Source organism: Amblyomma mixtum, chromosome 9, assembly GCF_055824585.1.
Source record: "Amblyomma mixtum isolate Tamu chromosome 9, ASM5582458v1, whole genome shotgun sequence".
Lineage (NCBI taxonomy): Eukaryota > Metazoa > Arthropoda > Arachnida > Ixodida > Ixodidae > Amblyomma > Amblyomma mixtum.
Window position 1 is genome coordinate 78,017,622 of NC_143020.1, and position 11,972 is coordinate 78,029,593.

At 41.9% G+C, this 11,972-nt stretch overlaps 1 protein-coding gene across 4 annotated transcripts in view; it reads left to right on the plus strand.

The window, feature by feature from the left end:
- LOC149329805 (uncharacterized) overlaps window positions 1–11,245 on the plus strand; it is a 105,426-nt gene extending 94,181 nt beyond the window's left edge. For all 4 annotated transcript variants that reach the window (XM_089560473.1, XM_089560471.1, XM_089560472.1 and 1 more), the window contains 6 exons: window positions 408–692; window positions 5,675–5,977; window positions 8,432–8,731; window positions 9,599–9,886; window positions 10,655–10,769; window positions 11,073–11,245. In XM_089560473.1, the coding sequence (XP_089416599.1) occupies window positions 408–692; window positions 5,675–5,977; window positions 8,432–8,731; window positions 9,599–9,886; window positions 10,655–10,769; window positions 11,073–11,142 (1,361 nt within the window). In that variant the 3' untranslated portion in view covers window positions 11,143–11,245. The remainder of the gene's footprint in view (window positions 1–407; window positions 693–5,674; window positions 5,978–8,431; window positions 8,732–9,598; window positions 9,887–10,654; window positions 10,770–11,072) is intronic.
- The last annotated feature ends 727 nt before the right edge of the window (window positions 11,246–11,972 follow it).

Sequence of the window (11,972 nt, forward strand, 5' to 3'; positions counted from 1 at the left end):
CAACCACCGCATGTAATTATGCGGAATGAAATCTCTTGCCGGAAGATACGCACTATTATTGCGTTGGAGCCGATAATTATCGTGGGTCTGGAGATACCCCAGGTAGCCAATTAGCCACGAAATTGTTTTTGGTCCGTCACTTTGAATCACTCAAGACTTTCTGCCACTAACCTAACCAACAGACAGAACGTAAACGAATGCAGTGGATATTTATTCGTTGGCTTCAAGAGTAGTCTCAGTAAACGGGAATGTTGGTTGAATAAGCAGTTAAATTATCTTTCATTTTCCTTCCCAATAGAATTCTCTTACATTCTGCTCCAAAGAACGTTTCTGAATGTGCTGCAGATCAATGAAATTTTTCATGTTAAAAATTGTTGATTCTAATTTTTTTCTTCTTGGGCGCGCAGATGCTCCCGAAAACTTGAGGCTCTTGCAACGAAGTGATAAAAGCCTGTCCCTGGCCTGGGCTCCTGATGACAATACTACGATGTGGAAGATGCTAGCCTGGCGCGTATTGGCATCCCGTGATGAGTACGACACCATTCAAGAGCATGGTGACAGTAGCGGAAAAACTGTTCAGTACAATTTAACGAACCTTAAGCCGTGGACAAAATACAATGTTTCCGTTCAAAACTGCCTTGAGAATTTCTGCAGCGAACCAGCGGTGCTCTTAGCTTCTACGGATGCTGCAGGTAACTTACATCTTAATCTTATTTATACACATATGCATGAAGTTTCATGTAAGATCTTACACAATTTCTAAAAATAGGCTTGTTGAATTAGACACGTCTTCTTTTTAGCATAACATTGCCAGCGGTGTAAAACATCAGAATACAGCTAAGACAGCAGCCTGGTCAACTAATATTGATCAGCGAACTTTTTAACTATCACTGTTAGGCTCCTTAATGGTTGAAAGCGTGTAGCTCACCATAACTAATATGTATATCAGTAGTTGGAATTCTGAAAACACGGTTGCCCATGCCAAAGTGGCACAACCAATTTTGGCTGCATCGCACCAAAATACGTGCGCTTTCGAGAAGCTTCCAGGCAGTCAACCTCTCCAGTGCACTAACTCGTCCAAATAACCACAATTTTTGGGGGCCACAGCGACGAGGATAACCGCCTTTTCGATATCTTAAGAATTTAATTGTATATTACTCCCAGTAGCGCACACGCCTCTCAATAATTAATGACCCTGACAGTAATAATTACAAACTTAACCATTCAGTATTATTTAACGAGCTTGCTATTTGGCACATCTTAACTGCTTTCTGACCTACTGCATCCCTGATAATGTTATGCGGAAAAAGCGCCCTTCTCACCCAAAAAGCCTAATTTAGAAATTATGTAAAGTCTTAGGTGAAACACTCTGTAGAATACATGCCTTCCTATGTTAATTAGTCGACGTGTGCATGTGTGTGTGTACACAGTTGAAAGCAATCACAGAAAGGAATCATATGTGCACAATGGAACAGAATTAAGAGCTTCCAGATATTTGCCGATCGCTCACATGTTGCTCTAATTGAATTTTTAGGCACTACCTTTTTAAGCGCAATGTAACGTACCTGTGATTATATGTGATTTTAACAAAACCTAACGCCACATTGCGGTAGCGCCGACATGGATTGACAAATGCGGAACCAGGTCGTTCTCTCCGCTGCCTCAGTGGCTCGCCGGTGCATTCGAAACTAGTAATTAGACTTTTCCTTTCAAAATGTATCTTCTGAACGCTGTAACAAAAAACTTCTTCCACCCTAGAGAGGTAGAAGAGCCTCGCGAGTTTAATAGAGCCAGGAATACAAAGAAAACATGTGGCAAAAAGAGTTTTCTAGCCGTATTGAAACATTTCCAAGACGATGGCGGAGCAGTGATCAACAGCCAGCCTATGTTTCTAACATATGGTATTTATAGAGTAGGAGGGCCAGTGGAAATACGAGAAGATGAAGTTTGCTGATAAACACCATTGAGCATACACGATTATAATAAACACATTTAAAGCCGGAGAAGTTTTGACATGATTGATTCAGAAATTCAAAATAATAATTAAGTCATGCGCGCATTATGATGCGGCACTTGGTTCTCTATTAAGAACGTTGATGTAGCGATTTCAACTAAATTTCATTACTGGTGCTTCTCCCGCTTCGATTACCCCATGTCCTATCTGTCGATGGTTTATGGTTCATGGGGATTCAACATCCCAAAGTGACTCAGCCTATGAGGGACGCCATAGTGAAGTGATTCAGAAATTTCGACCACCCGTGTTCTTTAACGTGAACTGGCATCGCACAGTACACGGGACTCTAGAGTTTGGTGTTCATCAAAATCCGACCCCCGCGGCTGGTATCTAAGCCGCTCCTTTCGGTTCAGCAGGCGAGCGCCAAACCACTGACCCACCGCGGTGGCTCACTGTCAATGCAGTCAAGCTAAGCAAGCGCGCGACTAGCACGAATCGAACACAATATGAATAAACTATTCGTGTAAAAACGTTCATGCATTCATTACTAATGTTGCGTGAGCTATTCAGAAACTCAGAGCACAAGGCACAGAACTGCTCCGAGAAGACGGTTTGCGGAAGCAGTCGACCTCATTATTCTTGCCTTCAACGTGTAGACATGAATACAAATCTGTATTTTTATTTAAAATAGCCATGGGTATTTTAAATATTCGTAAAGATTTCTCTTCATGTCTCAAAATTGGTAGAAAAATTGTTTTTTGAGCAAAGAAAATGGGGCAGTAATCGTCGGACATAACTGCGCCTTTTCCTTTTCTCAAAAACCAACTTTTCTACCGAAGAAACGCAAATGAGCCAGCTTTTTCAGTCAACACTGAAGCGACAATGACTAAAAAATTCTGGCTTAATTGTGCAAAGCAGTATCATTACCAAATTGACAATTGCTGCTTATTACTTGCCTGTTGTGCTAGGTACAAGAAACCATGCTTCTAGACATCTCATTCATATGTTGTCGGAGTCTAAGTCATCGGTTTTAAATTATCAGCAAAGCGCGCTCCGGGTACATTAAAAGGCCAGACAGTGATTCGTTCCCCGTCCGTCATTTATTCTCGCACACTGTCTAGAAGGGAGACTGCTTCAAACACATGATGTCACCGCCATCGTCAAACAAGGGGAAATTAATCATGTAGTTTAGGAAGAAGCGCAAATCTACGGGGCTGAGCGCAGTAGCAGTCCTCTGTAATCTCGTCATCTTGAAGCATTTTAGGCACCACTACTAGGTCGCAAAAATCGCCAATATAAAACGCGTAAGTTTGGAAAGCCATGCCTGCGACTTCAGCAACCGCAGTACGCCTGAAAGTGCACTGCGACAGGTACGGTTGGCATCCGACTTTCGCACAGGGGCGTAGTGCAGCGGTCGTCTGCAGGAACAGAAGCAGCTAATCCTAAGTTCTAAGTCATAGTGTTGTTGCTTGACCGCTCTCTCTTTATATATATATGACAGAACCCAACAGCCACAGAAACCAAGGGGCACAGGGGATTTTTTTTTTAAAGTTATTTATTTTGTGGTGTTGATCAATATAGAATATTACTGAATATGTTATCGTTTAAAGATAACTGATTAGAAAAGCAGAAGAAAAAACCCACCGGCGGCAGATGGTTGTTTTTTCTTCTGCTTTTCTAATCAGTTATCTTTAAACGATAACATATTCAGTAATATTCTATATTGATCAACACCACAAAATAAATAACTTTAAAAAAAAAATCCCCTGTGCCCCTTGGTTTCTGTGGCTGTTGGCTTCTGTCATAATTATAACGAGCCCCTCATCCCCTTCCCATATATATATATATATATATATATATATATATATATATATATATATATATATATATATATATATTTAATTTTGAAGCCGGCTGGGCGCTCCTGCAGCACCGCAGGGAAGCTTGATCCCGTCGGTACTAATGACAGCCTTTTTTTCTGGGACAGCGCGTAGGCACCGCCTGACGCGCTTCTTATTTTCGGACAGTCAAAAAAGAGAATTCTTCTAGTACCTGAACGCGCTTGCTTATCCCTTTTCATTTTGGTAAGACATGCCCTTAACGACATCATGTGCATGGAATTTATGAAAGACAAGCTTGTCCTTTAAAATGTTGCACATTGTTTTACAATCGCAAAACCATGTGAATCTGAAAAGGATTCAATAACGTATTCATTTTTTGAACTTTAAAACAGAGCTGTATTGCTGAATGCATATAAATGCCCTCCCCCCCTTCCACCCCTCCTCTTTTGATGGGTAATTCCGAAGAAAAATTGCAGAAAGCTCAAAACTCACACCAAATTTTCGAATACGCCTATGATTCAGTTAGTTAAGTGGGAAGTATGTTCGTTTCCTGACCATTTCCTCACTGCGTTGTGTGTGTGCATAAACTTATTATAATGTTCACCACTCGTTTAAAGCAGAATTCAATCGATACGCAAGTCCAGCGCCGCTGAAACAAGCGTTCCTAATTTTTAATTTGTGGGGAGTATAGGCAGATTATCCATTATAATGTAATATTGTTAATAGCACTACAAAATCCTTTGGCGTATAGGTGAAACAACAACGCCTTAATTTTGGCCTTCCTGATCATCTCCCTGCGGAATTCAGTGCGCCGTTTTGAGATGAGGCCAGTGCCAAGACCGTGTATTCATGTATCTCTGTTAACAGAAAGAAGTAAAAAGAGAGTAAGATGTCCTCTCGCGCTCACCCTTTTATGAAAGGGAGTGTGCTAGAGGACAGCTTATTGCCTTTTTACTCCCATATAAGTGTATTCGTTTTTAGACTGTATTTATTGACTTCTCTTTTTAAAGGTGCACTGAAGAGGAACCTGAACGCGTCTTTTTCCCGCGGGAACACAATCTACACGTTCTGAGCATTCGTAGAAACTTCGATTTATAATTTATTTTCCTGTGTGGCCGATTTCCCCAATTAAATCGAATTAACGTCCGGCTCCCGCCTTTTTTTTTTTTAGTTCTCCGTGTACGGTGGGCGCAGTCGACCAACGCGCGGAGTGCCTTTCACCCAGTCCCGTGGCGGATTGCCGCTCTGCCATCGGCATAGTAATACGTAGTAATCCGCAGAAGCAAATAGTCCGCGCGTATTTTTATTTCTGCGGGCTTATTTTGCGGCTATATCAGCGAATGAAACTATTTATTCACGGAAACCTAGAAACAACATAAAGCGAAAGCAAAGCCTCCACGGAGCTGGCTGAAAGGCACTCCACGGGTTGGTCGACTCCGCCCACCGTACGAGGGAGAATTCAAAAATAAAGGCGGGAGCCGGACGTTAATTCGATTTAATTAGAGAAATCGGCCACACAGGGCAATAAGTCGAAGTTTCTAAGAATGCTCGGAACGTGTAGATCGAGCTCCCGCGGCAAAAAGGCGAGTTCAGATTCCTCTTCAGTGCACTTTAGTCATGATGTGCCGAGGACTTGACCAAAAATAGTTGATGCATAATGACCTATGCTTAAGTAAAAGATCAATATATATTAGGCTCCGGAAAATTAGCTAAACTTTAGAAAATGAGCATTATGTACAATCGACTGATATTGTCTTTAGTGATTATGCCTGTAAGCAGTCAACGTTCTTAATATTTGACTGCACCAAACAACGCTATCCACATCTTGTTGCCTACAACGATTTCATCACTTACTGCATGTCGTTTACTCGTGTTTCAGCACCGTCAAGAGTGGAAAACTTCGCCGTCGTCATCGAGAGTGATGTGAATGCGCATTTCACATGGGAAAGGCCGGAGCAGCCTAACGGTCCTCTTGACGGCTACCGCTTACTGGTCTACAACGAAGACAACAAAGAAAACACATCGTTTACGGTCCCAGGAAACTCCGTTGAGATCCGCTTGAATTTTACCCACGAGTTTAATCGGTTTAGTGCATCCATAACCGCGTACAATGTGATGCAGTCCAGTGATGAAACTGTGCACAGCCCCGTATCGCAAGTCGTATTCCAAACTTTTGGCAAGGGTACGTATATAGTGAGCATTCAAGCTGTAATTCAAGCACTCGATAAGAATCTAAACTTATTTCATACCTACGCACCTTTTTTTGCCTTACAAGCCACTAGACATGACCCGAATGGAGTTCTCGTGAATAACTCACACTATGTGCAGGAGTACCTTAAAAATCACACCTTTCTGAATGGTGACAACCAACCTCATCAGTCCCAATATGCAGGATTCTTGGCATAGATTCGATGACCTTAGGACTTTTCGTGGTGCTGTGTGTGTAAACACAGCAGATGACGAAAAACATCTGCCCTCGTGCTTGAAAGTCCGTAAGAGTTTAATAGTTGACAAAATGATCTGACCATTTTCACACGAGCTGGCTTCTTAGTTGCTCTGGCACGCTGTTTTAGAGATATTTTTTTATATAGGTAGGGCAAAAGGGCATGGTAGTCACTCGGACATTTTAAGTGTAATTGTCAGCATGTTTCAACAACCCTTAGAAAACTTAAAGGAGACACTGAATCTCCGCTTTACGAATACGAGGCGATAGGGCTAATGTGGTAATGGGGTAATTCCCACATATACAAAATTGGTGGTTCTATGCTTTTATATTTCTGTTTATTGATTCTGATGCTTGCAGTGCCCTATGAGGGCATTATTGTGGGGGTGTAATAGGGGAAAAATAAATTTTCGTACAACTGACACACAATATAGATGTAAAAATAGCAAAAAAATAAAAATTCAATACAACGTATCCTAATCTGGAACTAAACGATTACTAAGACATAGTAAGAAAACACAGGAAGGCAAGTTAAAATTAGATTTTCATGCAGCCAGCACAGCAAAACTCAAACATAGTACAGACTTATCCGTAAACTGCTAACACCAAATGGGAACATACTATGCCGCTCATAAATTAAAGCTGTGTTTAGAAATTTCACACCAAGACAAAACGCATAGGAGTGATAGAAATATTATTTTAACAAAAGACACGGGAAAGTATTTGCGCAAGAAGATGGCGAGGCTTCCTCCACAACTTCCTCCGGCAATTTATACTGATCATGGGCTGTTTTGGGAAAGAATGAGTTTTTAAATACATTTATACGGCACACGTAATTTTCAACTTTCTTAGTATGGTCGAAACGGGAAGACACATAGCTGGGACCTTTAATGTATGCGTCTTTTATCAAACATGTTGCACATATAAAGATATTGTGAAAGAGGTTCAGCCGTAGATACTTCCGCCGCTAGTGTGAGAGAGGCTACCACCGATTTCCGCATATCTGTGAGAAGCTTGGGTAAATTCGTAGTCTGCTGACACAAGCCGTACGCATGTCTCTTAATCCGTTCAAGTTCGCAGATAAGTGTTTTTGTTTGAAGATCCCAAGTCACACAGCCATATTCTAAGATGGGACACACATTTGACAAAAAGAGTATTTGTTTCAATTTGGACGGGGCCTGCCTGAAATTGCGTTTTGAAATTTAATACACGAGTAGCTTTAGAAGCGCTTTGGTTAATGTGGCCCTTCCAGGAAAGAATGCTATCGAAGATTACACCTAAGTACTTCTCATTTTTTCACAGTTCAGATGTTTCTGTTTCCAAGAAAACCTTGAGAATTTATAGTCTGCGTTTTGTTTGTAGATTGAAGAATATTGCATTCTGAAAAGTATATTGTCATGTTCCATGAATTGCACCATGCTAAGAGAGAGTTGGGATCACATTGCAACTGAATGGTTTCGTTCCCACAAGTGACGTCACGGTAAATGCAACAGTCATCAGCGTGCTATCTCACACGAGAAGAACCTCGGTCAGCGACATCAGTGATAACATTCATAGACCCCGGGTAGTCATCATACTGCCCCTGTCGAAGTGTTGCACAGTTTAAGACATGCGCCACTGCCTTACAAAGGCAGCTATGCCATCGGTGGGGCTTGTGACACCCAAGTTGCTCTTCCCGGGCTACCTCTCGCGACTAATCATTAATTGAACCGGCAACAGCCTCGTAAGGCACTTTCTTCGCAATCCAATCGGCAGGTTGAGATGACGCCACAATGTCACTTGGCCTAGGTGGCCTGCTTGCCCTTAGGTTGTTTCTCTGTGTTTTTGTTTTCGTGTACTGTTCGCTCACGGTCAATGAAGCCGACGACTACGCCGGTTATTTGCTACACAAGCTCCTTAAAGCTTTCGCGCTAAAACTGTCTGCAGTACATGATGTTTGCAGAGACAATTCTTAAATTTGGCTAGTGTGCTCTGATCCAACCTCTAATATGCGAAAGAAATTTCGCATTTCGCAATATGCGAAATTTCGCAATATGCGAAATTTGTTTACGCAGTGGGCTTGACTCCTTTATGAGCACAAAGTATCTTCAATATTAAGATTTCTTGCGAAAATAGACTAACTACGACCCCTTTTTTTGTACTTCATTGCTTTATAGGTGGCTTAAATAGTTAACTGACTCTATTCTATTTCAGGACCGATGCCTCCGCGAGTCGAGGTCACAGATATAAGAGAGCGCAGTGCGCGTTTGTCCTGGAAACAGCCGTCCGACCCAAGGTACTCCATCGTGAAATTTATTGTGAAAGTCAACGGATCTGACACAACCTCCAAACCAGTGAGAGTCAACGGATCTGATGCAACGTTCTCACCAGAGTACCATTTGAATATGAGTGATTTGGAGGTGTGGAAACTTTACTACGTCAGTGTAGCATCTTGCATCAATGACACCACGTGTGGACATGACACCATGGTGACGTTCAACACGGAGTTTGAAGGTACAGAGGCTATTCGGGGGGATAACTGCGAATTCGTGTATTTTCTTTTACATAATGAGCCAGCAATCACGGGAAAAGCTCTTGTCTTGTCGCTTGTCTCTGCTTTATGCTGAATAGAAGCTACTTTAAAGGCGAGAATGGCACAAAGATTTGCATTAGGAGCTGCTGCAGTTTTGCAAATTCCCAGACGTACGTGCGACAGGCCTTATTAAAACCAAACTGTTCATTTCAAACGGTGACCGCAAGTAGCGGTGCAGATTAGGAACCGGAATGTTCTGAGTTCTCAAAAATCATTTAATAACAGCCTGTACCTATTTATTGACACTCATTTGATGGCATCTTAAGGAAAGTATATGCAGCGCTAAAGACAGGGATAGCATAGAAGACAAAAAGAACAGGACTAGATGAGCAGCTGCTAATGCCTTCGTGTGATTTTCGGGCTGTGTGTTGTTCACGCCCTCTGTGATAATCGTAGGTGTAGTTTTGGTGTTAGTTTTACACTCTCATGGCGATTCATTATCTTCTTGGACATGTGGTGGCCTGTCTGTATTTAAAGCTCTGCCGTTTTCAATGAAATTTCAGTTGCTAGTTTAGCGCCAGTCCTGTTTGTGTCTTCTCTGCTGTCCCTGGTTTTTTGAGCTGCATATACTTTCCTTAAGATGAGCCAGCGACTAGCCCATACCAAAATTTTGATCGATTTGATGACAGTCTGTCTTAACAAACTATATGCCAGTGGCTCTGGACAGCATACTGCTTTTTCTAGTAACGTTTTTGTGTGTTCTATAGGCTAAGATGGTTTCGGCTCACCAAGCATCCTGGAGTACTGCTTAAGGAGTTAATGGTAGTAATTGCTATAACAACTTCCAGCACCATCCATACCTCTGAACCTGACGATACGCACTCTGAGCTCTGACTGGATGCTGGTGCAATGGGAGAAGCCACTGGTATCCAACGGACCATTAAGTGGATATAACGTAAGCATCAGTGACGGCACCACCCGCTTCGACGTGACCACTACAGATCTATTCTACAACTACACAGAAGTGGTTCCCGGCACCTCGTATGATGTGACAGTGCATGCTTTCAACGTCGTCGATGGAGTAGTGAAGTGTGGAGCCGTGGCATCAGTGGTGGCCACCTCCCTGCCATCTGAAAGTGAGTAACCACTCTTTAGTTGAAGTAAAATGCGAATTCCAGGATCCGACAGATATCTGGCTAATGCCGGATATTAGGTTCACGAGCGTCTGAAAATTGATGAAGCGTGGAAGTTAGGATTCTTGTTCTGCTTGATACTAATGTGTTCAGGTCCTGTTTCAAAGGAACAGGTGATAAATAGCACGAGTTAAATTCCCTTCGCAGGGTACCTTTCTTAGGCAAGTAATTTGCTTCGTTTGTGCGCAGAAATGTTCTCATGCACTCAGCCGCCTTGAAGCAAAAATAGGGTAGCTGTAATTTCTTAACAGGGGCATTGAAGGAGAAAACTGAGATCGTTCTTTTAGTGTTATGAGGGCTTGTGCAACGATGAATGTGACAAACAAAGCATATATCTTCGCATAAAGCTTCTGAGGCCGGTAGGACTTTGTCGTGATTTCGTGCTTTTCATTTGCAGTGTCATTGCCTTCATATATTTTGTTTCTAAACCCCACACTAGCCTCTGGCTATGGGTTCAGTCGGTGTTTTGGTAATTTTTATGGCAAGAGTATAAATAAAATGAATGAATGAATGAATGAATGAATGAATGAATGAATGAATGAATGAATGAATGAATGAATGAACGAACGAACGAGCGAACGAACGAACGAACGAACGAACGAACGAACGAACGAAGGTTCACTTAAGCGTCACTTAATTGTTATTCCACACTCACTTGAAAATTTCTCAGAACTACTTGACGTTCCTGTAAAACTTTTGTGTTCTCTTCAGCTCTCAATATGGCTGAAATTTCTACAACGAGGATCCTCATCGGGGCACTAAGTGGCGTAGTATTGGTCCTTATCATCGCCGCGTATGTCCTGCATAAACAGTGCCCACTTACAAGGTGTGTTGCATGCATTTCCTGTCATTGTACCGCACGGTCTTCATTGACATCAGACGCGTAGTTCAACAAAGGCTCTTTCTAGTGTTATTATGGCCATAGGAAACAATAGATTGCGAAAAACAACAATAAAAATGTCTCGCTATTGAAGATATGTTGTTGACGGAGTTGAGCGGATAGCTTTGACAATTCTTGTAGCTTACAATGAAATGTCTTTCTAGTCGGTAATTTTTTGTGGCGACTGCCTTTTTCTTTTTAGAAAAATGAAATATAAATGTCGATGGTTTTTTCTTTTTCAACACTCAGGGACTCTGGAGAAGAGAAGCTCTTCGAAGACATCCCAAAGCCACGCCGCCTGCTTCTGGACGACCTCTGATTTATCTGTTTAACAGGAACCCCAGATCAAACCTGGTCCCTTTTTTTGCGTTTCAGCATCTCATAAATAAACGAAGCATATTTATGTGCGCACCTGAGAAGGACTCTAAAATTATGGCTGCTGTCCAAAGGCATTCTTCTTGACATTCGAAAGTAAGGACTCTAGAATGATAAAGTGCCCTGGTTTTAGCCCCTCTAACGATCATAATAACAAACTGAAACGTAAATGAGCTCATACCAGGTATAATGCAAGCGGAGTGGGAATATGTCATGAAAAACAATGACCGAGAACACGGAACCTGAGGATGTTACAACAAAAAAAAAACTTTCAGGCAGAGGTTGTAAAAAATACAGGCTATGATGAGCCTAATTTGAAGGAGGTATACATATTTTGGCGTAGTCGCAGTGGGAAAGGAAATAGAAGCACACTCTAATCTTGAAGGTTAGCTACTTATAAATCAATTGAATTTGAGAAGTAGCGGTTCAGCGCAATTTATTCCGGGAATTGTCTCCCCACCTGCTCTGTATAAACCTGAGAAGACAACATAAGGTGATCCACAGAACAAATCGAAAGTCAAAGGTGTTGAAAACGCGTAATGTTTTAAAATGATATACGTGGATTGATTGCATTTCTTCTTATTCTGCGGCAAACAGCAGCTTCTAGTAAGAACCAATTTAATTACCTATCGCTAAATAGTCAATACAACTATTGTAGGCTGACCCAAATCTCCGTACTGCTTCATTAAAGGCCTTCATTTCCATGTTTCCAAGCCCGGTCCTTTTCGTTCGTCACCGAAGCTCAAGTCGTGGTGGAGGCAGAAGCAGCATCGG